The 27,302-nt window shown below is 42.4% G+C and overlaps 1 protein-coding gene across 4 annotated transcripts; it reads left to right on the forward strand.

The window, feature by feature from the left end:
- The first annotated feature begins 228 nt into the window (after positions 1-228).
- OTULINL (OTU deubiquitinase with linear linkage specificity like) lies at positions 229-26,314 on the forward strand. Of its 4 annotated transcripts, none has more exons than XM_065832677.2 (8): positions 229-407; positions 15,267-15,426; positions 15,535-15,566; positions 15,674-15,765; positions 18,710-18,859; positions 19,649-19,777; positions 23,004-23,276; positions 24,386-26,314. In XM_065832677.2, exons 1-8 carry the CDS (start codon positions 311-313, stop codon positions 24,563-24,565), a joined length of 1,113 nt encoding a protein of 370 aa, XP_065688749.1. In that variant the 5' UTR covers positions 229-310; the 3' UTR covers positions 24,566-26,314. The 4 variants fall into 4 exon arrangements, with proteins under 4 accessions (XP_065688749.1, XP_065688750.1, XP_065688751.1 ...); XM_065832678.2 differs by lacking the exon at positions 229-407 and adding an exon at positions 3,511-3,638; XM_065832679.2 differs by lacking the exon at positions 229-407 and adding an exon at positions 3,522-3,588.
- Positions 26,315-27,302: the final 988 nt, after the last annotated feature.

The following is a 27,302-nucleotide window of genomic DNA, read 5'->3' on the forward strand; positions in this document are numbered from 1 at the left end:
ATGCAGAGGGACGTAGCAATATGACCTTTATAAATAGCTGAGTTACATTCAGTTCTGTTTTTTGTTGTTGTTGTTGTCGGTTTTGGTTTTTTGGTTTTTTTTGTTTTTTTTTTTTTGCGGCTTGCATATGGAGAAGCATGCGCTGCCTGTGTGACTTCAAAAACCTTAGCGGAAATGAAACAGGAAGCCAGATCCTCTCACAGCTTGTTGATCTGTGAGGACGAGCCGAGTCTGTAGAGTCTCATTTTCTACCCCCAGCAAAAGAAGCCAGGGAAGAGAAATCCAGCTGGGGAGATCCTCTCGAGAGGAGATGCAGAGGCGACACGAAGGAAAGGCGAGTAAGAACAGAGACCAATTCACTGAGCAAGAAAAATGGAGCAGAATTAACCACTCAAAGAGAAGTGTTGGTAAGTTTGTATAGCTGTGCCCTAAATTTTGGCATCTCACCAAGCTGGTGATCAGCTATAGGAAGCTCTTGTGCTGCAGATCATACTGCACTACTTTTACCTATGAGTTGAACTATACATGACCTTGGTAGTAGTAATAAATGATGATGAACAGGGAAATGGTTCCTGACTGTTAATGATGGACTTGAAAAACTGGATTTAGTGCACCTAGGTTTCTGCACCTAGGTTTCCTACTTTTACTGGGTTGCATGCTGTTTGATTTGTCTCAGCACACCCTTTTTGCACTTCTTTGGAATTACTCACATTCTGTGGCTGTGGTTATAATCCTTCTACTCACCTGCAGACAGAAGCAAGAACATGGTACTTGTTTCTGCTGCTGACTTGTGGGTTGAAACAGAAACGGTTAAAATGGCTTCATACCTGCTTAGTGTGGCTTGCAGCATAAGCTTTTGCTGTAATTGCTGTGCAGTTTTGTGTGACTACAAGTGGAGGGAGGTAGTCACAGTCATGCCTGCAACTTGGAGATGCCAGGACCTGCAGAAATACCTGAAGGTTCATGATATGGGCAAGTTCATAATGTTCCCCTAAAGGCGGGAAATATAAATATCTCTAAGTGATAGAAGTTTGCCATCAGCATATAGCTTTGTCCAAGTATCGCAAACCTGTGCAAAACACCATGACCAAAAAGTCTGGAGGAACAGAATCAAATTTAGGCTGATTCCAGTTGGAGCTCCCTGAATCTCTCCCCTTGCCCCCATGGCGCTGCTATCTTGTCAGAGGTGAAGCAGGGGATGCATTACTTCTACGGAAAAATGTTGAATATATACTTTAAGTATACATCTTTTCTAGGTCCTAGCATTGTTTTCCAAGATATTTTGGGGAAGTTCACACTTTCTGAAGCTTCCTGAACCCTTGTAGCAGTGTGTTTCCCCTTCTGCACAGTCCGTAACAGAAACTGCCTTCCACTTAGCTGCTATTCCGCTTTTTGCATTTGATCCTGGCTGAGACCTAGACCTTGCTTGCTCTCCTTAGGATTGCCTGAACTCTTCTTCGGCTAACACGAATGGCATGAGCTCACCCTGGCCAGTCCAACACAGAGAGCAAGAGATCTCTGTGGTCCTTGGCTTAGTCTCACCAGAGTTGTCTGCATCCCCAACTGAGGACGGGCTTGCAGAGGAGGGAAGTGGGTAGAGGCTTTGTCCCATCTCAGTGACTTGCAAGGAGGAGAGACAATATTCTCCTGCTGAAGCTTGGGAATGGGACAAGGTAGTAGAGAGAGAGCTCTCTGTGAGTGTCTCAGGGAAGAGGTCCAGAAAGACCTTAAGGGGGAAGAAAAGGTGTATGGACAATGTTAGTTAAAAAAAAAAAATACCTCAAGAGGGTTCAAATAAGTGATCTCTGATTGAGGCTTATTCCCAGCAGGAGCACACGTAAAAGGGCACAGGTTATTCTCTATATTGCACTGAAATGCTGAATAACTGCCCCGAGATGAGAGAGCTGGCAATTGGGAAGGACTCTGTGATACAGGGTTGATCTGCAGTGTTTGTACTATGTGTGTTTCATCTCCCTTAATGAGTCAGCACCGAGATAAACATTAACTTTCAGGCCTGTCTGCACAAAGAAATCACCTTTTAAATCCTAAGACCTTAACACAAGTTAGGGAGGGCAGAAAGAGGCAAATGTGGATTTGTCCAGAATGCTAAACTGTCAAGCAGCACCAACAGTGACTTGGCCATGGGGAGAAGGAGGCTGGAAAGTGAAGCTGAAGCATGTGGAAACTGCAGGCCAGACATGGCTCAGAAACAAATCCCAGGTAACTTGGAGCCTTCACAGGCAGATGCCATGTGAGCTATACCTACATTAAAACACAACCTGCATGTCCAAACAGAAAGCACCAGCTAGATGATGCTGCAGAGGAGCACAGAGCTGGCACTTAGGAATATGCGGTTTTTTTGTCTTTTCCAAAATGGATTTTTTTATGGAGCAGCACGCAGTGCTACACAGCTGACAGCTTTAGGACTCTGAAGTCAACTATTTACTTCTGCTGTTCTTAGCTGCTTTTTAAGCCTAGATTTTATTTTATTTGGATAAGTGTGTTCCTGGTTTTCTGTGAGTGTACTGAAGTGAGTGCCTGGCACACACCGATTTTTAACAGGTTTTGTCTTTTTTGTTCTTTGCCCAGATTAACTGAGATGGGTGGAGAAACATCTGATAATCATGCCAGACAGTACAAATCTCTTCACTGTTTCATGAAAAGTGTTTATTCTCTATCTCCAACTATTTCAATATCTTACGATATTTTGGAAAAGAAAAAAGGAAAACAAACAAACAAAATACTCACAAAAACAACCAATCCTTTAAGTTTGTCCTAGCGCTGCACTGGAGCAAACTGCTTACGACTCTGTAAAAGATTTAAGTCTACGTCACTTGTTCAGACCATTACAATTCCCCTCTGTTTTTCCTGCAAAGTCCCTAGGGAGATGGAAGAAAATTGTTCTTTAATGTATAACCGGAAAAGAAATTACACTGCTCTGTGCAAATTCTCTACATACATCTGGGACAGATTACACCTACAAGACTGATATAAGGGAAGGTATGTGGCAAGGGTGAATTTCTTTGTGGACGAATGTATTTCATCTTGTCAATGACTGAATTAGTGAGGAAATTAACATTTAACAACAGAAAACAAACAGAAAACAACTTTAAAGTCACTAAGTTGTGTTTACGTTTCGTGGCTAGATTTCAGACAGATGCTGATGACATTGGTCTCCCTCAGGGGAAGCGCTGTGATAAAATCCACAATAATGTGGCGTGACACGAAGCACAAATTCTGTCTAACTGATGGAGGGGCTGCTGGGGAAATGGAGAACTTCACTCTTTTCTTAGGCAGAGGACAGGCTGAGGGATGGGTGGCAAGGGCTCTCCCTTCTTCTCGAAGCCGGGTCCGGGACCAGCACGCTGCCGGCATTACCCCTCGCTTTCTGTACGAAGGTAGGAGGTCCCGGGGCTCCTCACCACCCACCGAAACGAAACCAACCCCCGGGTGGCAGCGGGGCGGGCCGGGGCGCCGCTGGGGGCCGCGGGGGCGGGGGGCGGCCCTGCGGGATCCCCGCCCCGGAGGCCGCTCCGGGCGCTGTCGGGGTTTGATCCCCGGGCCGGCGTCGGGAGAGCGGCGGAGCGGGTGAGGCGCGGCTGGGGGGATCTGCTGGGTTCCCCGCGGACTCGGAGAAGGTTTGGGTTGTTTTTGTTTTTTGTTTTTTGTTTTTTGTTTTTTGTTTTTTGTTTTTTTTTTTAATTTTATTTTCCACTTGACTCTTTTGGGGACGTTTTCCCGAGGTGCCAGTACCCGGAAAACTGCTCCAAAGGTCCTCGTGGCGGGACCGCCTCGAATGTGACACCCCCTCGCTCCCCCCCGACCCGCCCCCGAGGCCTCCGGTCACGGAGGTATTTGGGGAGAGACAGGCTGACGGGTTTTCCGGCAGGAGTTTTATAGATGTTGAGATTTGGGGTTCTCTTTTAAAACAGCAACGCGTGCCGTTTTTACAACAGGTGTGTATTTGGGGTTTTGGTTGTTCGGGGTTTTCTTGATTAATTTCTTTTGGTTGGCTGTTTTTACTGTGTGCAGTCTGAAACTAAGTGCCACAGAATGGCTTCTATTCCCATCAGAAAGGGGAAGGTTTAGGAAAAAGGGGATCAGAAATAAGGACGTGATTTGGGAAAGCTTGGGAAGATGGACACGCACCCATTCTGATGTGCTTGTAGCTCTCAGTATTACTCATCTCTTAAACCACTGCCAAGAGGTCTTTTAGGCTGAAGATACCATGCCCTACCAGTTGGCTTTTCTGTTGTACATTTTAGGATATGTTTCTGCTTTGATGGTTACTGGTCCAGCTCTTCGTTTTCACTGCCTTTCATACTAACCAACTGGTTTGCTTTTTGGATGATCTGTACAAATTTTGTTCAGCTTATACTGTCACTTTCTGTGGTGGAGGAACAAACAGATTTCTGTGGTATTTAGTAAGTAAGTTTTAAGCTAGTGTGGTTCCAACTGCTTTATTGCTAGTATGTGCAAGTCCAGTTATTCCCATTTCAGTCGTTTGGCCCACTCCAGTTTCTGCAAGTGATGAAACAAAGAGGTAAAGTGTGTGAAACAGAAAAAAATTACCTATTTTGGTTTTAAGGCTCAGAAAATTTCTTTCCGGTCACTGAAGTTTGTTCCTCTAAGAATTTTATTTCTTTACTGCTGGACAAATTATTTAATTAGAAATTGAAGGGGACACTAGCATGCAGTTGACACACCCGAGGGACGCGATGCCATTCAGAGGGACCTGGACAAATTCAAGGAGTAGGCCCATGCAAACCTCCTGCACTTGGATCAGGGCAGCCCCTGGTATGAAGTTAAATACCAGGTGAAGAGTGTTAGAATTATTTTTTCAAAGGCAAAAGCAGCATTAAAATGCTAGTTTGTAGCCGGGTGTGAGTGCTTTTATGGCAAAGTTTCTGCATTCAGATTTGGACTTCTGAAAAAACTGTTTAATTTTCATAGTTCGGAGTTTCTTTTTGCCATTGGGATATAAGTTTTTTTTCATTTTGTTTAACTTTTTGGATCATGTTCCCTGACTAGATGGTGTGGATTTCTTGTTCAGCATCAGGACTTTCTGTTTATCATGTTTCTGAGATACACCTTCCAAGCCAAATCCTCACATCCTATCTACGAAAGATCTAACAACAAACATTAAAGGGTTTTTCAGTAATGTCTGCAGTTGTTCTTAAGCTTAATAGCTGAAGATGATTCACTTTGCATGATTACCCAGGCAAATGAGTTTGTGATTTCAGAAATACCTCTATACCATACCTCATGACCCTGTGCAGCTGAACCGTGGGAGTCACAGTGCCAAACTGTACTAGGGGAGATGAGTATGGTTGTAATTTGGTTGTTTTGAAAACACAAGGGAATAACCAGTGCTCAGAAGTCAAAAGGTTATATAATTACACTGCTTTCTTCACACTTGCATAATGAAATTTGTCAGTGTGATTAGAATTGCATCAGTTGTACCTCGAGGAGCATCTTAATTTTCTTGTTTTAGGCTGTAACATTATTTTTTTAAAAAATTACCATTGGGCCACATTAGTCGTATTCTAATCACATTTTTATTTGGGCATTCTGACTTCTAAAAGTACTCTTTAAAGTCAAACACTAATCTGAATTGCTGTCTGACTTCTGACCCTGGATCGCTTCAGGATCTGTTTTCTGCTTTGAGGGGATTTGGGAAAGCACAACAGACGCAGCATCCTTCCTGCAGTCCTGGGTTGATGCAGATGACGTGGTGCCAGCACGAAGCAGCAACAGGGAACTTTGCCCAGGTGCTCTGTTGCTGGGATTCCTGGCGTGGTAAACACCGCTTCCTCTGTGCGTGGTTGCAGTGCCGGAGATCAGACATGACGATGTCGTACCTTCCAGAAAGACAGGGAAATAGCTATGTATTACCTTAAATGTCAGTGTTTCGTGATAGAAAACTGTCAGGACTGTTGTGTTCCAGCCACAGCAAGGTAAAAGTGGCCAATGGCAGTTTAAAGAGCGGAGTTTGTAGCTAGGGATCTTGTACCATTTCTGAGGTGCTAGAGAGAGTTTAGTTTGTATATTTCAAAATTTGGTTTGATGGAAAGTTTTGTTTTCCCTATGAACAGTATAACTTGTGGTTGGACTGTCTGTTGCCTATCATATAAAATTAGGTCAAAGTTTTGCCCCAGCATAAATGAGAAAAAAGGAGATAAGGGTGTTACTGTCTGCTTCTTAAGAAGGCTTCAGTGAAGCCAAACATGATGTAAAATGCTCCAAAAACTGCTGCAGGTTACTGCATCGGTTTTCAGAGAAATATTAGTGCCAGCAGCTTTTAGTTTCTTTGCAGCCTTATTCTGTCTTGGTAGTTTCTTCCCATTTTTTTGCTGCTGAGGAGCAACACCATTTAGTTTTGTCATGCTCAGGATCCATACCCCAGTGCTTGGGGTTTTGCTGTAGACTGTGCAGAGGTGCTGGAAGCTCCTGAGCAACAGAGGTGGTGTGTCTCTAGCTCCTGTCCCCACGTCCCTAGTGAGGACAGATGCCACTTATACCATGAACCCATGCAGAGGGATGTGGCTAGCAAGGCAACTTGCGCTGCCCAAACTTTTTTTTCAACAGACATTTCCCCGAGGAGAAGGCTGTGTGAGCAGAAGAGTTGTGTTGTGTTATTTGAACCACATCACTTTACGGTGGCTAAAAATACAGATTGATGTGGCTGTATTTGCTCAGTCTGTAGTCCTGTTGCTAGTTCTGCGTGTGGTCCTGGGCAAGACCCCATTTTGGATTACTTGTCCATTTTATGTTGCTGACATTTTCCAGGTTTTTTGAGTGGTTAGCATTAATGTTTCCAGGCTGGGCTGGTGCACTGAGTTAGCTGAAATTGAGTTAATTTTCCATGCAGTTAGAATCTTTTCTTCTTGGTAGCTAGTATGGTCTTTTGTTTTGGATTTAGTATGGGAATAATTTGGTAACAACCAAGCTTCCCATGCTTTTCTTTCAGTAGCTAGGCTGTGTTTTGGAGTTGGTATGAGAAAAATGTAAGAACTCACTGATATTTTGGCTGTTGCCAAGGGGATGAAGGACTTTTCAACTTCGTAGCTGCAGAAGCAAAATAGCAGCTGGGAGGGAGAACAAGTGGGACAGCGCCTAGATTGACATCCAGCTTAGTCAATGAAGTATTCCCTACCATTAATGTCATGCTAGCTATATAGCTGGAGCCGGCTCTTCTGACCAGTTAGTTTGGTTAGTTCTGTTCAGTAGTTCTGTTCTGTTTGGAGTTCGGTATTAGTTTGGCCTTTTGCCGTTCTGCCATTTTGCAGTTGGTCTTGGGCTTTTCTGCCTTTTGCTTTGTCTGGGATCAGCTGTTTGGGACCAGGCTGCTCTCCTTTCCAGGACTGGCTGTTCAAGCACAAACTCCTGTCTGGATCTCTGCTCTTCCGTGATCAGCTATACAGGACCAGTATTCATGAGCAATTGTGTTGAGTATCACTTACTTGATATTTATATAGTACTTGTAGTAGTTGTGCTGGTTTGACTGAAAATGAATTAATTTTATTCATGCAGTTTGAAACCTTTCTTTTTCATAGCTAGCACGGTAATTGTTTGGACTTAGTTTGAGAACAAGCAGATAACACCCTGGGACAGAGTTAATGTTTTTATTGCTCTGGTCTGAGAGCCAAGGACATTCCAAGCGCTCTGCCCACAGGTGAGGGACGTTGAGGAAGCGGGGCAGGGATGGGGCAGAGCTTGACTGACATCCAGACTGATCAATAAGAGTATTCCATCCCATTAGAGTCATGCTAATTATTTAAGGAGAGTTGGGGTCTTCTGATACTCTATCGCATTCTCTTCACTTTCTTCACTATGTTTGTCGCAGCCGGGGGAGTTTCTTTAGTTCAGCCTTTTGCCGTCCTGCCATTTTGCAGAGGCCTCTGGGCCTTTCTGCATTTTTCTCTCTTCTCTCTCTGGGATCAGCTGTCAGTACCAGGTGCTGCTGCTTTGGGCTGGCTGTTCAGTGTGGACAGAGTTCATGAGGAATTGCCTTGAGGATATGATATGATATATGATATGATATATATCATATCATGATCATATCATATCAGTTTAGCTTATATTAGTTTATATTAGCTTATATAATATTAGCTTATATTAGTTTATATTTATCTTTTATGTAGGTATTTACTAGTAGTGTATTCGTATTTTGTTATTTTATTAAACTGTGTTTATCTCAGTCTGAGTTTTTCCCTTCCCTTTTGATTCTCTCCCCTATTTGGAGGGTGGGGAGGGGGGTGAGTAAGTGGCTATAGTGATTATATTGCTAGCTTGGGTTAAATCACAACAGTAGTTTAGTAGTAGTAGTAGTAGTATTTAGTCTTATTGAACTGTTCTTATCTCAGTGATGAGTTTCTCTCTTCCTATTTGATTCTCTTCTCCTTCCCACTTAGGGAGGGGTAAGGGTAAGCGAGCAGCTACCATAGTCCTTGTTGCTGGCTGGGGTTAAACCATGACAGGTAGTCATGTTGGATGAATGGTGCTATGAAAGTGGGAAACATGTATCTTAGCATCGACCTAGTGCCTGATGTGATGTGGCGTGTGTGGGGCTTTGACTATCACCAGGTCTGCCCTAGCATCTGTGCAGTGAAGAAGCATTCTGGCAAGGTGCTTGGCACTGCCCACAGGTCAGCTGCCACCAGGGAGATGCAGACAAGTTGTTAATTGGTGAGTTTGTGCAAAATCAGTCTTTCTGCCAACTTAAATACTTGTTTCAGGTCCGTCTGTGTGATAGCGAGACGTCCTACTGGCTTCCCCAAGTTGTGCAGCTCTGCGCTGTGCATGTGCCTGCTGCGTTTGTCTGGGAGCGACCTGCGGATGTGTTTGCTGTTCCTCAGTTCTGGTTTCATTTCATGTCACTTCCTGGGCACAAATTTGAGCTGTGACATGCTTGCCAAAGTCTGAGGTCTTAAAGATAGGGGATTTCATATAATTGGAGATCTTTAAAAAAGACACTGCTGGCTTCCAATGTTAGAAACTGTCCAGTACTCTGTATTTAATTTTCTTAGTTTACAAGTGAAAGTAAATTGTGCCTCTGCCAAGTGCCAGCCCCTCAAGAGGAGCTTGGTATGCAGGGTCACACTTAACCATATTTTACAGGGGTGCATAATTTGTATTTTATGTAGACCTTGCCACATAACTACCCATTTTTTAGGCAATTAGTGCAAATGCAGAGGTGTCAGGGAACCGTGGTCTCTTGGTCTTTGTCACTAATGTCCAGAGCACTTCATTTGAAGCTTCTCTTGGCTTCCAAATGTCTGTGACAATACCGAATGTGCATTAGTAGTAGTAGTAGTAGTAATAATTATAATAATGATAATAATAATAATAATGATGTGTTTTTACAAGCAGAGAACTTCCACACAGAATATTCTGGGTTCTTGAATCGCATTTTTATTAAATATTTTTATTAGCTGTGACTTTGGTATTACATTGAGTGATAGTAGCTGAAATTTAAGTTGTCTTGATGCTTTACCTTTTCACCATGCCTTTTTTCCTTAAGAGTTTAGGCAAGAAGTGCACAGTAATACATTCTCAATAAATGGCAGAGGACTTATTCATGTGTGAGCTAATTAAAAAATGCCAGATTGAAACTGTTGCCCTTTAAAAGATGGAGAGAGCAGGATTTAAACACCCCAGCTGCTTGCATACTAATAGCTTTAACTCTGCAAAATAAAGCCGAAGTTTTGACTTTCATCAGGCTGGATGTTGAGAGGCAGGGGGAGAGACATTCAGGACCAGTTTCTGTCTTCTGCATTTAGAGTGATGGCTTCAGTGTTGCTGTCTGCTACCTTTCCCTTCTCCTTCTAATCTGTCTTGGGAAGAGGGAGAGGGACAAGTAAAACTCCCAAACAAACAAGTGACACAGCTGGAATAACCTCTGCACACACATACTGAGAAAGTACAGGCTTTGTGATCTGATGTGCCACCAGGAGATTTGAATTATTTCTAATTATTAATAATAAGCGTTACGTGATTGTTTATCCATATGAAAAATACACAACTCTGCATAGTGCTTCACTGTGCACAGAGTCTGGTACACTTTTGGAGAGGGCTGTGCTCTGAGGACAGACATAAATCTTTGTCATGAGGGTACAGCAGTCAGTCTCTGTGCAGAGATGAGAGTGACGAGCTGCATGGATGCAACCTGCGTAAAGGGGTCTGGCTTTCAGAGCAGGGTCTTCACCTGATGGCAGATGTATGCACCACCTGTAAGAGTTAACAGCTGTGACTGATATTGCTTATGCAGTAAACAAGCTCAGATGAGTTGATATTTTTTTTTTGTCCCGGATTACTTCATGCTAATGTTTTCCAGGCTACCACTTGGATTAATTGTTTACTGACAGGTAGAAACTTAAAATTCCTTGGACTGTCCTGCAGTGTGTGCCTGTCAAGTAGAGCAGCATTTCTTGCTGCTTTTTCCTCTGGGTTACATCACTTCAGCTTAGGACCCCTCAAGGTGTCAAACCACAGTTTAGGAATGAGCCGGGTAGTGACCACCGAGGGGCTGGAGGGTTCACCTGGGCTGTCCAAGGGGTGTTTTCTCCCAGGAGCACAGCTGGTGGAGCCTAGTATGCAGCTTGTTTTCCCCTCTGCTGCTCACACAGAGTTCTTTCCCACACAGATTTCTGATGACTTTCCGTCTGCCCTGATCCACATATCTTTCTGACTCCTCGTGTGCAGCTGGGGGACTTCTCTGCTTTGCCGCTTGCATCCCTTCTCCGGTGCCGACACCGTGGCCACATCTGTGGGTTTTGCTGGAGTCACAGAGTCCACCAGTCCCTTCCTTTGGGGTGGCAGGCAACAGGCTGGAGAAGGTCCTGCTCTTTTGGGGCAGTGATGACCTGACACCTGTGCTGCCAGCGGGTCGGACATCCATCGGGACAGGGCTGGGGACATTGCCTGGGGAGGGGGCAGCTGCTGCTGCAGCCTGCTGAATCTCTGCCTGGAGACACGTGGAGGGATGCTGCCTGTGGTACCACCCAGCCTCGTTAGGGCCTAATGACTGCGTGTCCTTGAAGGGTTGGGCTGTAGGTACAAATCTGTCTAGCAAGGAAGATTTGTAGAATCGGAAAATCATTTTGGTTGTAAGAGGCCCTCAGGATCATCGAATCCGACCATAACCTAACTTGAGCACTAAGCCACGTCCCTAAGAACCTTGTCTAAATACCTTTTAAACACCTGCAGGGATGATGACTCCACCACCTCCCTGGGCAGCCTGTTCCAATAAAGGAAGAAGAAAATAATTCTCATTGCTTAGTAAGACTTCAACTTTTTTCCCCATAACCAAAGCTTCGGTTATCTAGACAAATCAACAGAAAAACCCAGGGTCATTACACCACTTAGCCTTTCAGCTAAACTTAAGTGTAAGAAGATATTCAGGAGGAAAAGATTTCCCTTACTGAATCAGTTTGGATTCAGCAAAATAAAAGCAGCAAAGCAGCAAATAAAAGAAAAAAAAAAAGGCAGCAAAATGAAAGAATTATAAAAGGCATTTTCAGAGTTGTGTTTGCAAATAGGTAAGTCAGAAACAAACATGAGTGGGGTTAGGAATGACTCAACATGCAACTCAGCAGCAGGTTTGATAAGAATCCTTAGACTGGACTTCCTTCAAATAAGAGATTTAGTACATTTACATAAGTTGTGTTTGAAGTGTACAGACATTAAGTAGTGATGCTGAATGAGGACAGATTGTTTTTTTCCACATTTAAAAAAAAATCATCACAGTGGCAGAAATTTCAAATGCTCCTTCTTTAAAAGGAGATTATTTTTTCTTTTTTTTTTTTTTTTTTTTTTAAATCAGGAATAGGCCCTTTAAAGAGATACTGGCTTTTTTATAACATGAAATGCTTTTCACATATTGCTCTGGACTGTAAATTCTCTGAAGGCTTCTCTCATGTTTTTTCTTAAATAAGCGGAAGTGTAGATGAGCTTTATTCATTTGAAGGTCCTGAATGAAGCACCACATACCTTCAAAAGGAAGCAGAATTATACAGGAGATCAAGAACTGAACTTTCTTTTGTTCTTGTAGGCATTTAGAGAGCAGAAAATGGTATGTGCAGGCTAGGGCCTGCGTTAATATCTTGATTAAATAGCTGAAACTGGTTCTGTAAAGGTAATTCTAATAGGGTATATTTTAGATAATCACACAACAGGTAAGAACACATCATGTCTGTTGCTACAGAGAAGGAATAAATAAGTGTCATAACTGGGTAGATATGATTACAGCAGTTCAGGTCCTCTTGGCAGTCAGGGAGTCCAAAGAAGGCTGCTGACCTTTCTATTATTTTTGTTTTCCCTGAAAGATCTTTGCAGAAAGGGGACAAGGGCCGAGAGAGCACTTGGGACTCCTACGCAGGACAGCTGTGTAAATAAAACCTGTCTTGCAAGTAATAGGCCTTGTTGCTAACGAAACTATTCAGTTTTCTAGGTAATTGCATGATTCTAGTTGTTGTTTGGGGCTGGGATTCTGTTTTGTTATTTTCTGGAGTAGAAACTGAGGTCTAATCAGCAGATACGGTTGAACTTTTGATAAGTCACTGATGATTACCATCTTTGCCTGTAAATGATTATCTTTTTCTTCTTATACTAAGAAGAGATCCTCATCTCTAGTTGTTATGTTAGATGAAGAAGGTTTGCTTAACAAATTGACATTGCTTTGCTCTGCAAAGGAAGGGCTTCGTAGTTAAATAGTTGTTGAATTAAGCAGTGCTTCCCACATATCTTGGTATGTGTTTGATCTGTTTTCAGTAGTTTTTCATTTTTTTGGTGCGGTGCTGATAACAAACTGGGAAATCAAAGACTTTGTAGTCACTTGGCACTACTTAAAAAGGCATGTTTCTTTCTTCAAAGCTGTTATGGGGTGTGATCTATTGTAAGTATTGAATTTGTATGATTAATAGCTTTTTGTCTGTCTCCCTCTGGTTCAGTCAGCTGAGGTGTATGTGCATGGGTGTGCATCTGTGCATGACACTGATGCCCACTCTATAAGTTTTCTTCTTTTCCCTTTAAAGAGGGACTTTGCCTATTTTATAACATACTTTAGTAATGATACTGCATGGTCTGGAAAAAAATGATGTGTAACTTTGAAGAGAGCTCTGCAGGCACACACTGAATGCAGGCAGGCTTGGACCTCCGTGCCAGATCTTACATCTCTTGGTTGAGTGGTCTCTCTTTCAAGCTCTGGATCCAAGAGAGGAAGCAGAAGGAGGGGTATGGTTGGGTAGCAGAAGGATTGGAACAGAGGGATCCCAAATCCTGTCTCCCTCTTTGAAGGAGGGGGTTACCTGCTTTTTTGGGAACTAGGAATGTAGTGTTGTGCGATGGGAGTATGAAACATGGCCACTTCGTGGTAGTAAGTGCTGTGTCCTGCGTTAAGTACCAATAAAACTGTGAAGAGGAATGTCTTGAAAAAACGCCACACAGTCAGCTTTTAATTTTGGAAGACATTCTGTTTTCTTCCTGATGGCCTTGTTACAGAGAGGGAGGAAAAAAGTAAAAGGGTGAATGTGCCATCAGAAACACTGGAATACTGGATCATGCTTTACCGCTGCATACAGTGCTGCCTGCTAGTTCCCAAGCTGATCTCTTACATTTTGCATTTTATCAGTTATGCATTTTAAGGTGACAGCCTCCAAAAAAGTTGTGAGGGAGTCAAATGTGGAGCTAATCTTTCAGAGACTCTTCTTGAATTACTTGTGAAAGCAGCAGATGTTACATATGTCTCTTATTCATCTTTTTTCTGGTGTGGTGGTTTCTTTTTTTTTTCTTTCTTTCTTTCTTCTACACATCTCTCCTGCTGACTTTGTGGGGAGGTAAAACCTTAAGGTTCGGCACTTGCAGGAAGTTGATGATGCGGCATGAAAAGAAAAAACACAGCGTCCCACTTGCATTATAAAATAAACACTGCTATCAGCTCCTGCTTCAGCACTGTGCAACCTCTGTTCATCCAAATTTCTGCTAGGAGCTGTGTTGGCAGTCCCAGGGCTCTGCTCCCCTGCGTGGGAGAAGAGTTGGTCCTCCCTGTCCTCACAGTGATGCTCACGGTCAGTCTTCAAAAAGGTGTGAGCCCAGCAGCTGGTTGCAGCACCGACAGGTTGTCGCTGTCTCCTGAGGACAGGAGAAATTGTGTCTGTATCCTAGGGAATGGTTTGGTTTAAAAATCCTTGGGTTTATTTTACTCCCCCCATCAGTGTGTTATTAATTTAATTGCTCTTCAGTTTCTGAAGAATTTTGGAGGAGGCAGGGAGTGGGTGGACAGATCTATTTTAACCTACCCCCTTCTTCAATTCATGTCATGTTCGTGATGTATTTTTACCAGCAGCACTTTGTGATCCAGCTGCCGCTTCTAAAAGTCATTTACTTGAATAAAAAAAAAGTAATTATATTTCTAAGTGTGACAGAAGCACTTTAAGTGCAGTTTGAACAGCAGCTTTCCCTTGACAGAAGCAGCTGTTGATCATAAACTCTGGGAATTTCCCATACTCAAATTTAAATTAGAAGATAAATTTCTCACTTAGAGAGCAGATACTGCTTTTGTCCATTATTCAGTCTCCAGACTCTCTGTCAATTCAACAAGAGACAAGCAAAACCTTCCATAACCCTGCCTGTAATGCCAACAGAGTGACAGAAATGTGTCCTGGTTTATGTCTGTGACGAGCAGTGAGAGCGTACCCCCTTTGTGATCTTCTGAGTTGCCTACCAAATCCCTGGGGAGGAGCTTTCAAATTGACCCTAAACTTACCCAAATTGAGGCAGGAACATTCCTTTAATTCCCCATCCAGTTGTATGATGCTTAGTCAGCTAATATTGCTTTACATGGCCTGTTTGTACACTACAACTCCCAGGAAACCCCAGTCTTTAAAACCTTGGCTTAGTGGCAAAGTGATGATGGGACAAGTCTCTGGATCAGCGCATCCTGAAGCAAACACTTTTTGTTGTTGTTATTAAACAGTTGCTTTGATATCAGCCTTCCTGTGACTCCATTGTAACTATATATTGAGCCTTCACTGTGTGGAGGAAAGCCTGGAAATGTGAACCATGTGCACTCAAAACTCTAGAAACTTGAAAAACTAACTGTATATTAAGGATATAAAAATATGCTCGGTTTATACATTTCATGTTTTGTGTTTCACTTGGAATGGTATTGTACTTGGATATTTTTCTTTTTGTAAGAAAACAAATAGAAACAAGTATTTCAAAACAGTGACAAGGTTTTTTCCTCTCTCTTTTTATCGCTATTTTAGGAAGGTATGAGGTGCGGTCCTGGACAACAACCACCAAGCAATCCTTGTGTATTATGTGGCAAAAAGTGAAAGCGCAGCTAATGCTAAGCATGTCTTTCCTCGTTGCTGTTTTTTGGTATTGCAGAAGGCTATACAGCTTTTTAGCACAGCTACTGAAACGGTAGGCTTTTATTATGCAGACTTTAATCTTCCATGCTGTTGCTTATTTCAGTAAATATTGATCTTTGACAACTCCTTTTTGACACCTGTTTTATCATTTGGATTTTAGGTGGAGCAACTACCTTCAGAGAAAACTCATAAGTAATCTTTTTGTTGTCATTCCGTATTTATTAATCCTTTCCCTCGCAACCACCTTTTAGATGCAGAACTGCAGAATGTCACTAATTTGCTAATTAATCTTGATTTAGGGAATCTCAGTGTGCTGACAGAAATCGATCTACTTGGTTACAGTGCGAGAGAATGGAAAGGAGAAACAAAGCAGGCCGAACACATGAGGGAGGTAAGAGTTAAATTTTAATCTCTGCATGAGTACGGGGGAGAAGAGGTACCTGGGTAAGGAACAGCACTGCCAGTGCAAGCAGCTGCCGCAGCTCCCACAGCCTGTTGCACTGGCTGGTCACACAAAAAACGAAAGGGAAAGCTTGAACATGGGTCTAAGTAAAGACTGCAGCAGAGCAGGTCAAAATGTAGACCAGGCTTTAGTCTTGCATCTTCTCCGAGTTCTTCCCTGTGTCACTGATGACCCGCGCAGCAACTTTTAACAGGAAAAATTATCCCCAGTGCTACAGCTCAAATAACTCGGTCTTAGGTGCTGTCTCTTGGCCAGCCTTCAATTTAAGGTAAAAACTCTTTTCCAAGCTCTGAAGGTCCATATGACAGCAGCTGGTGCCTGGCACTGAGGATCCCTGTCTACCTGCATCAGCTGCAGCTGGGCCAGGGGTTCACATCTAACCTGTGCTGGGTTATGTGAGTGCTCAGTGGGTGAGGACCAGGGTGCTGGACGGTGGCCGTCCCCTCCCTTCTGTTAGCACCCCTCTGCTCCAGCTCTGGGCCCCTGGCCGCACGGTGCTGCCGAGGTGCTCCCTGGCCCTGGAATGGCTGCGCCGAGGCCTGTATCTAGTGGAGTGCCTCAAGGGTCAGTGCTGGGACCAGTACTATTCAGTATATTCATCGACTTGAATGAGGGAATAGAGTGCACTATCAGCAAGTTTGCTGATGACACCAAGCTGGGAGGAGTGGCTGACACACCAGAAGGCTGTGCTGCCATCCAGCGAGACCTGGACAGGCTGGAGAGTTGGGCGGGGAAAAATCTAATGAAATATAACAAGGGAAAGTGTAGAGTCTTGCATTTGGGCAGGAACAACCCCAGGTTCTGGTAAAGGTTGGGGAATGACCTGTTAGAGTGACAACCGATGATAGGACAATGAGCAATGGGTACAAACTGGAACACAGGAGGTTCCATTTAAATATGAGAAGAAACTTCTTCTCAGTGAGGGTGACAGAACACTGGAACAGGCTGCCCAGGGGGGTTGTGGAGTCTCCTACTCTGGAGACATTCAAAACCCGCCTGCTCGCCTTCCTGTGTAACCTCATCTAGGTGCTCCTGCTCTGGCAGGGGGATTGGACTAGATGATCTTTTGAGGGCCCTTCCAATCCCTGGCATTCTGCAATTCTATGATTCCCTGCACCAGGCCCAGCAATCAGGACACATGCAGGTTAACTACACCCTAACTACACGCAGCAACTACTGCTGCCTCATACCAGATGTAGCTGGGACTAACCTGCTGCTAATCTCACAGTTAATGTCCTCATCATCCTCAGCACCCTAATAAGCTGCTGAAGGGTGGCTGGAGGCAGCCCTGGGCTACATGAAGAGGTGGCATCCTCTGCTGATTATGGGCATCAGCTAATATTTGGTGCTGCTTTTTTCCAGTTATCTTATTTTTTTTCTTTTTTTTTCCTTTCTGTGTAGGGTTTGTGGTTTTGTTTTGTGTGTTTTTGTTTTTTTTGTTTTTTTTTTTTTTTGTAGTCCTCAGATTTTTTCTTTTTTTTATGAGAAAGAAAGAAGATACCTTTCAAACCCCTGGACTTGTGTCCAAATGATGAACAGAGAAAGGATCCAGCTTTGCCAGATTAAATGCAGGAACACAGCAATGCCAAAAGTGCCCAGAACAACACACAAGGCTGAAAATGATTTGGAGGAACAAGTAGAAAAAGATAGCAGAACTTTAAGTTACAAAAGCATATTGGGCAGCAAACCTTTCAGAAAATCCATGAGCCTTCTAAGTGATAAGAGCTGAAAAGGAGACTCCTTTCTATAGAGCAGCCAGTGGGTGGCTTGTTATATCATGTAGAAGTCGCTGCAGTAAGGAGCACATTTTAGGATGAGATCTCTCTCCTGAGATCCTGAACCTGCCTTACCTGCTTGCTGTCCCCAAAAGGGGCAGTCCCTTGCTTACCTTGTCTCTCCCTTTTCCTTACCTCATTCTAGCTACGTAGTCCCTATCCCTCTTTTGTGATGGCTCTTTTGTCTTCTGTTGGATGTGGTTCACCAAGCTGGTGAGCTGAGAGAGCAGGTCATCCCAAAGTACCCTTCTCTGAGCCACCTGAGCTTGCTGAAGCAGCAGAAAGCTCCCCCACGAGGATGAATTCAGTAGACTTGCGATTATCACAGCCAATGCAAAGTAAAAACAGGGGAGACTATACAGCCGAGGTCTTGGGATGGGGTGAGGAAGCAACTGAGATGAAAGAGAACCAGGAGTTGAGACCATCTTCGCTCCCCCTTCAAGAAGCAAACTGTGAGACTGCTGCAGCAGCCTGTGAAGTGTAGAGCCCTCTTTCTCAGTTACTTTTCTGCCAGTTTATTTAGCTGAATTGTCTTGCCAAGGGCTCAGGTGAGAGCCAGCGGTAATGCAGAGGAAATACAGGGAGCGCGTAGCTGGAGGAAGGGTTATTCACTTCAGCACAGAGCTGCAAATCCGCTTAGGTCACCACTACATGATGGATCCGGGTCACTGCAAGAAGATGCTTCTGCCACAAGGAGTTTTCTCCAGGTGCCTGTTCCAGCCCTTTTGCTGCTGCATTCCATGTGTTGGCACAAGTTGTGAAGTGGTCAGGGTTAAAGCTATTATGGCAAAGAAGTCTTCACTGATCTGCTCTGCTTTCGTTGGCCCTGTGAATGTTTACACAAGCAGCAGTGCAGAGGCTGGAGGAAGTTGCTGGGTTTGGAGAGAGCACAGAATCATTCTTAAGGGGCAGTGCCAGTGTAAGGTGTTTACAAGAACCATGAAGTTAGAACATTTTTGTATATATAAAATTATAAATACACTTGTTCTTTCCCCTAATTCCCTTTTATGAGTAGTCTGGAATTGGACTCAAATTCAGCATGGGTTTGGTCCAAGATTTAAAGTGTTTATTGCTAAATTTTTGGGGTCTTTTTCTAGGCCTATGAAGAATTGTTTCGGAGCTATCATATCAAATATCTGCGACAAGTCAGGAGGGACAACTATTGTGTACTAAGAGCAGTGCTTTTTCAGATATTCAGCCAAGGCATTCCATTTCCATCATGGATGAAGGAGAGAGATATATTAAAGGTAAAATTAATGTCCTAAATAAACATAATTCAAGTGACCTTGTACTGCAGAAGGAAGTTATGTTCAATATAAAAACTGCTGTGTCTGATATGGAAGTAGAGGAAAATCGTTATCAGAATTAAAAGTTTTTCAAACTCTTTGAGCTAAGCTTAATTGGGAAAGTGTCCCTGATCTGAATGTACCAAAGTCATTGTGACTCTAAATGGTAAAAAAAAAGAAGGGGTGGATAAATGTTACTGCCACTCTGCTAGATGTCACTCCCTTAACACAGAAGGATATCTGAATCCTCTTCGTCCACATCTGTGCAAAGTCTAGTGGCTCACTTGGGAGCTGCTGAGCGTGTTGCTGGAGCAGCAGGAGTCCTCCCCAGGGCTCCGGGGGCTCTAGTAGGAGAGAGTGGGAAGGAGGTGCAAAGCTGTACCTGCTACCTGCAGGGACATGTGTACAAACTGGAAGGTGTCTGTAATCCTAAAAACCTCACTGAGTGTGGATGTTTCCAGCTTTTCCAGAGTGTGGGTTATATACTTTGCTGAGAGCATGTTTTCTTCCTTTTTGGCTGGCCCTGTGTTAGAAGTTCCTTAAGGACCTGGCAGCCAAATGGAGCTTCCTTCTTAACATTGGAGTTGTTCTGAAGCCCATTTATATTTTTTTGTTTGTACTGTACAACCAGAGGATAGAAACATCATAAATTAAAATGTGTGTAGACAAGTTTATATAACTTTATATTCTACTTTTTGTTATGGTTATGATCTCTACTTAATTAGTTTTTTGCTTTGTTTTTTTCCCCAGCTCCCTGAAAAGCTTTTGTATTCCCAAGGTTGCAACTGGATTCAGCAATACAGTTTTGGGCCAGAAAGATACACAGGTCCCAATGTCTTCAGTAAATTGCGCAAATGTATGGAGACATTGAAGACCAATGTGAGTATTCAGGAGATGCTTGGGGGAAATAAAGAAGTGGATTGAGACAGTTAGGGAACTGCTCCTGGTTAGATGTTTCTGTGGCAGTCAGCCTCCCTCACAGAGAGCTGAACTGGTGGGCATGCCATCGTCTCCCTTGCAGAGGAATCTGGTTTTGGGGATTCTACTAGGCTAAGTGCTCACGGTCCCCCTGACAGCTGGGAAGGCCATGCTCCCCACAGCTGTTAGTTGCTGCATGGTTGCTTGCACTTGCCATCAAGTGGCACCTACAGCACCTCATCATTTTCATTAAAAATAACAATATGCTGTATGAGATCCTCCTGGATTCCTTCCCCAAATGGGAGGGAAGTGCGTTTTCTTCTTAAACTGTTGTCTTTCCTTTGCTCCCCTCTCCAAGGAATGTTGTATTTACCCAGTTTTACAATAATTTGTAACCTGAAGCACTTGATTATGGAGACCTGTCAGCCCCACTGCCCCCTCTGCTCAACATATCCAGATTGCTGACATTCCCAACCAGGAATGCAACTCTTATTTACATAGCTAAAATTTGAGGAGCTTTAGTATAGAGTCATAGAATCATTTTGGTTGGAAGAGACCCTCAAGGTCATCAAGTCCAACCATTAACCTAACTCCAGCACTAAACCATGTCCCTACGAACCTCATCTACACGTCTTTTAAACACCTCCAAGGATGGTGACTCCACCACTTCCCTGGGCAGCCTGTTCCAATGCCTGACAATCCTTTCTGTAAAGAAATTTTTTCCTAATATCCAATCTAAACCTCCCCTGGTGCAAGTTGAGGCCATTTCCTCTCATCTAACACTTGCTACTTGGGAGAAGAGGCCAACACTCTCCATGCTATAGCTTCCTTTCAGGTAGTTGTAGACAGCGATAAGGTCTCCCCTCAGCCTCCTTTTCTCCAGGTTAAACAGCCTCAGTTCCCTCAGCTGCTCCATAGAAGCATAGTAACCTCAAAGCCTTCTGACGCAGAGGTAAAAAATTGGCCTGACAAGACCTTGCACCTTCCTTAAGCTCCTCTGGGGTTTCTGCGTGTCTGCAGATGTGTGAGCTCTGGGCTGTTCTTGTTTGCTTTGCCACAAGCTGTCCCTAGCACACCACCACCCTCTCCTCCACATCTTCCTCCTGCCAGGCTGTTGTTTTGTATGCCCACCTGGGTTGTAGCCATCAAATGGATACTGCTGTTTGCTGGACCCCAGGGTTTTGGCCAAGATTAGGTTGAAACCCGTCTCTGGAGGTTATCCATTATCCAGTATATCAGATCTTAAACCATCATTTTTAATTCTACAGTACACCTTACAGTACTGGATGGCTTACCACAGCCACAACAGCTTATTTTACTGGTACACATTTAAAGCTAGTTCTTTTTATGTGGCCCTGTGTATACAAGCCACAACTCTGTAGTTTTAAGCCCTAGTATCAGTGATAGTAATTGTTACTTAAAGAAGAACAACAGACCACAAATAGAATTTATTTAGCTCTAGAAACAAAGCATTAGTAATAAAAAGAGGGAATTAGAGATCTGGTCCTTGTCCCTTGCTTGCAACCTTGCTGTGCCGCAGTGACAACTGCCTGTCTTCTTGAGATGTGCCTGGTGGTTCTCGCGTGCTCTTATCATTTTGTTCTGGTCACTCTTTGTGTTTGCCAATGTTGGGTTGTTCAGCTTTTAACTTGTTGTTGTTCTTTTAAATTGAATTTAGTCCCTTAACACAAAGCATTTAAACTGGATGTTTGTACAGAAAAAGCTTTCAAGTCAGCATGGTGAACAAATCCATACAATTAACAAATCATTGCAGAGCAGCTGTATGACATATTATGCTGTTGTTGGACATGAAGTCTAGCTCCCAGCTTCATTTTATTTTTATAAAGATGCTGTTTGGCCAGCGAAGTTGATTTTTTGCCTATTTTCACTAACAGGGTTCTCTGCTGCTTTTCCCAGCTCCAGCATCATCTTGTGGGCTGCTGCCTGCAGGTGCTGTTGTGCCTGGGCCATGTTGGTTAATAGGTGCTTTACACTTAGGACAGGTTTTTCACTGAGGTAATAGAGGTCCTCTAGCGAAGGGATATTAGCAGTTTATCCACTTGGTCTCATTTTTAACCTGTAAGGAGAGTCTGCTGGAACGCATGAGAACATGGAGGCGATGTTTCTCCATTTAGTATTCATGGGTAGGTTAGATTTTTTTTAGTTGCAATTCACAGTTTGTGGCCACTTCAACATATAAATGATACAAACACAGAATTAACTGAAATTCATTTGAATCCCAGCCATTGAGCATCAGCTCTTATTGTGATCCCAAAAAACCTCTCAGTTCCAGATAACTCTTTTTAGCCACTCTGTTCAGGACTGGGTACTTTAAGTTTTCTGATTTGGTCGCCAGTCCGACATTGTCTTCTGGACAGCCCATTTTCTGGGTGTGAGCACTGGCTTTTGATCCCTCTAAAGCAACAGAGAGCTCAGGAGCTTTTGTTATCAGCTGTGAGCAGAATGAGAAATTCTTAGCCCGTTCATGTCCCATGCATGTCTTTGTCTTGTGCCACCTTGTGCGGCCAATTTACGTTGACCACAAGAAGCAGAACAAGGTAAAGACATACAAATATGTACAGTTCATAATGCTGTTCTGGCTTGTCCAGTTTGTGTAGGTTCCTTTTAATTGACACACCTCTGAATTGGCTCAGCACCTAAAGAATTCAAGGTAGGACAACTTTAATGTAAAGGGTATTATAGAGGAAAATCACTGAGTTTTGGAAGCTGTAAGTTAAAAAGAGGTCAGGAGTCATCACTTACTCCAACCTTTTCTTATGGCTTAGTGTGTATGTCTGATGCACCTACATGGATTTCCTGTAACTTTCTGAGGTCCTTTTGGTGGTTACACTCCCTTCAGACTCTTTACTGATGGCAATACCTGGATTTTGTACAATGGTGGTGGGTGTCTTTTGCATAGGGGAATTACATTCGTTTTCTCATAGATTGTCATTAGCACCCAGATGCTTAGAGCTCTCTGTAGTAAATAGGTTCAGCTGGATAAATGAAAACCAAAATGTGAAATGCTTCAGATTTCATTGAGGATCCCAAAGAGCCACCTGCTTATTTGCACCACCATTTGGCCACAACGATGGTATAGTACAGACTGGCAATTGTTCCTGTTTTGGAATCTTTGATATTAAATAGAATTCTTAATTTGATTAATACTCTTCTGTGTGCTTTCCAGTGGACTGAAATAAGTGCTACTAAAGATCATGAAGAAAGAGGAAACATGTGTAACACGCTCTTTTCTGATGAGAGCAAAGAGCACAAACTATACGAGGCCGTGAAATTCATCATGCTCTATGAAGTTGTCGAAGCCTATGAGCAGATGAAGAACAGGGGAGAACCCGTACACAACCTTTTTAGACGCCTCCTTGCTCGTGATTCTTCGTCCGACCCTTTGAGTTTCATGATGAATCATCTGAACTTCATAGGTGACTCTATTTGCCTAGACCAGGTAATTACATAAATGAAAAAGAAATCACAAAATTTATTCCATCTCTAATGTCATTAGGTGAATATATCATACAGCACCTGTGATAGCTGGTCCTTTTTTTCTTTGGAATGTGGGGGAGTAGACTGAGGATAGTAATGTACCTTCCCTGAAAACAACTGTTATAGAGTAAAATGGGGTGGACAGTTTTCTTGCTGGGCCAGAAATAAATGCTGCAAGCTATTAACAAGATGTAGTTTAGAACAATGATACCTTTGATATGTAAAATACTTTTCAGTTACACAGATTTGACCTGTTGTTTTGCCCTTCTTATCTGTTCCACCATCCCAAACCCTCTATCATCACTCTATTTTTTCCCCTCTCTTTGGCTCCCTCAGGTCTAATGTCTTTTAAGAGTAGGAAATGAGAACTCTATATGCTAAGGTTTTTTTTTTTAATTTTAGATTTAGTGAGGAGTTAAGTACTGACATCTAAGCTCCACCCTGCCACTCTGCAAATTGTTTCACTTTCCAAGGGGTGTATTTTTTATAACAAATTTCAGTTAGCAAGTCAATTGTTACATGTTGCTGTTGCATTCAAGAGCAGTTTGGCTATAACTGGGCAAGTTCTGCTCTGTCTAGCTATGCTTTCGCCAAAACATTTTTCCAGATTAAGCAATCCTTTGCAATAAGTGTCAGTGAAGATGTCAGATTCATATACATGAAGTACAAGGAAATTTTTTCCTTTCACTGTTACGTTTCCCTCATGTAGTAAGTGATCACAAGGTGGCAGGCTTCCCATTTTTCAAGGTGTACCAGTCTTTTAATAATAGCTAGTCCCTATTTGATCTCCACTGAGCTGTATGAGCTGGATTTGGGAGCAGGTTATGTATTGTGTCAGGTGGAGGAGAGATGTTTCCAAAGTGTCAAACATTAACCAGAATATCCTCTACATGCAAAAGAGCAGTGGAAGGACTGTTGGAACATTTAATTTTCTTACTCCACTTACAAAAGGACCCCTTTTGTTCCTTGTCTACTGTTTTGAAGCTAGATGACTTGCCTTAACTTGCATTATCTTCACCTTAGTTCTCTAAGTCTAGGCATAAGTGTCTTACAGACTTCTTTTATCTTTAGGTTGAACTGCTTCTTCTTGGATACTTACTTGAAGTGAAGATAAGAGTTTACAGACTGCATAGGTTTAATACCGAGGAATTTCAAGTAAGCTATCCAGATGAATACCGAAGAGAATGGAATGAGATTTCTCTTCTGACTGAAGATGACCGCTACTATCACATCCCCCTTTTCAGAACGTGAAGGACCAGTGACTTTTTTTCCTTTGTGTAATATAGTGAGTGACCAGTTCCAGTAAATTAGGTTTCTAATTGGCAGCAGTAAGATTTTGAGAATGCTCGTTAATGATTACAAAATGATTTATGAGTTCATTGTGTAAACGTTTTACTTTCCTTTTACAGCTCAATTCATCATCAGTCAGCCATAAAAAACATAAAATATATTGTTATACTGTCTGAGGGAAAAAAATGTCATATTTGAGAGCTGTCAGACAAAAAAAGATTGGACTGCATGATGAAGGCAAAGGTATTACTGGGTTTTCCATTGCTAGTCCCGTATTTTGTACTCCAAACTCGCACTGATCTGGGGCCACCTAGGATAGGAGGATGCAAACTGGGGCCTCTGCAGAGCTGCTTCAAATCACAGGTGGCTTCTCCCATTGCTGGACCATCTCACACAGGATCACATCTGTCCAGGGATGGTCAGAGCAAGCAGCTGCAGGCTGTACTTACCTTCAGACATGTGAAATTAAGCTGCCTGTGCTCAGTGCTGATACCTGAAGGTGAAGGAATGTTACACAGGGGGAGGAAAAAAAACACTCACACACAAATACTGTGACAGATGAATGGAGGATCTACTTTATAACTGAGGAAAGTACACAAGCTTTCCCAAAACTAAAAATGGCAACAGTAATTAATAAGTAACATGCAATAGAGTTAGACCTGGTAGCTGCCTATGGATTTTGTCAACTTGTCAATCTTTTGAGGGCTGATTTCAACATTACCTGCCAAGAGATAACAAGATTTCCTTTGCAATTCATCTGAGAAAACTGCGCACAGAGTAAATTCACAAACACTGCATTTTCAGAAAAAAATAATTTTCTATGCATTATGTGAATTCAGCAGTGTGTGTACATGTTTTGTCCTCTGAGTATATACCGTTCTCTTTGCACAAGATATCTTTATTTTAGACTTCAATGGTTGAAGAAGTCTGTCTGGGACAGCTAAATGATATTTACTTTATTACATGGAGCATTTTGCCCAGTTCTATTCTCTGTAATAATAAATTGTGTTTTGATTATTTCAAAAACAAGGGACCTTAATTTGAAGAAATATTAAAATGATATAGCAGATCTAGCAAAATATTTATGAAAAGCTTACAGTCCCATAGGCATACAGTTATATTGAAGAAAGTAGGTTTTATTAAGAAATAAAGCCTCTGCTTTCCTTATCCTAGAAATATGGGAACAGGCAGGTTTGGTTTTTAACTCCTGCAGGGGAAAATACCAGCCAGTAACAAAAATGTGAACAGGGCCTGCAGGAGCTAAAGCAGTTTCAGGAGATAACTGAATGGTAATTTTTGGAGTGCACTGAGACCACTCTGTTCCTCTGTGTAAAGGAATGCAGTTTTATCCTTTACAGTCCTTTTATTTGTATGTATATGTACATATATTTATAAACACAAACACCTGAGTTCTGTATTATAACAGTTTTGTTTCCGGAAAGTTTTTCTGAGTTCAGTTTTGTTCCGTAATTTGTAGCTTTTAATGAAGAAGGCTTGATACCTATAATAATTTCATCTCATCAAAACCTGCATATCAAATACTTTATTTATTAAAAGAAACTTTTTTTCACTGAATGAAATAATTTGCCTACTTTAGATTTGGTTCTGCACCGCATGGGGAAATGTTATAATGTCTGAGATTCGGATATTGCTATCTATTTTGTATCAACAGTAACATTTACAGCTATCAATAAACTTGTCTATATTTTATTCTTGTTTTGGTACAAGTAGATATACCAAAAAAAGGATGTCTTTTTATAGTGGGCTTTTTAATGGTTTGCATATTATTTATGAATAGGAAAACAAAAGCATTGCAGCTGAAAGTGTTAAATTGTAAAGATGTATGTTTTTGTAATCTTGAACATATTGATAGAAGGGGGTTAATAAAGCCAGTGAACTAGGTCACCTGGGGCTCTCTACCTTGTTGGTGGAGGGCCGTGGCAGATCGTCTGTCAGAAGAGTGGGTCTCTGGAAGGCACTGGTTCTCCATCATTGACTGACAAGGAAGCTGGCAGCGATCAGCATAAATCTCTCTGCTCTCGATGTCTGAAGTTAGGCGAGATTAGTTTTGTCCCAAGAATCCAGAAAGGATAAGTTTAAGCAGATCTGCTGGCTTAGCAGAGGTGCTGGCCAAGTCACGGCTGGAACAGAAATGGGATGTGAAGAAAGAGGAACTTTGTAGGAACTTCGTGTGAGGATAACTGCAAGAAATACATGTCTATACATATATATGTGTATATGTATTTAAAAAATAAAAAAAGAAAATCATCCTGAATAAAGTGCATCTGGAGCTAACTGGTACTATGGAGGTGACAGCAGCATCTTTTCCAGTCAATAGCACAGTCAAGTTTGCTGTAGAAATCCAGAGGCATGCAGTCATTGCCAACTTCTTTTAAATGCAGTGTTGTTTGCAGCTAAAGTTTTGAGTCAGGATGTGCTTATTATTTGTTTGCTTCTATTCTAGCAAGAAAAAGAAAAAATACTGAAACCTCAGCAGTGGGTTTGGATTTTTCCCAAACTTGAAAATGTGTGGTAAGAATGTAGCAGAGCAGCTGAAGAAATGTATATCTTTTATTACAGCGGAGAAAAAAGACTTTGGTTTAGAATATAATTTTTTTTTTAAAATTGCATCTCAAAAAACCTGTGTAAACCACAATCCATATTTCATTTTAAACTCCAAGGCAAAATACTGGCAATC

This window comes from Patagioenas fasciata, chromosome 2 (assembly GCF_037038585.1).
Source record: "Patagioenas fasciata isolate bPatFas1 chromosome 2, bPatFas1.hap1, whole genome shotgun sequence".
Classification (NCBI taxonomy): domain Eukaryota; kingdom Metazoa; phylum Chordata; class Aves; order Columbiformes; family Columbidae; genus Patagioenas; species Patagioenas fasciata.

Excerpts from the sequence above, each read along its gene's own strand:
- OTULINL (XM_065832677.2), top strand. The coding sequence starts at position 311 with ATGCAGAGGCGACACGAAGGAAAGGCGAGTAAGAACAGAGACCAATTC. Across the intron at positions 15,567-15,673 it reads CCTTCAGAGAAAACTCATAA|GGAATCTCAGTGTGCTGACA; the intron begins GTAATCTTTTTG and ends ATCTTGATTTAG. Across the intron at positions 18,860-19,648 it reads AGGAGAGAGATATATTAAAG|CTCCCTGAAAAGCTTTTGTA; the intron begins GTAAAATTAATG and ends TTTTTTCCCCAG.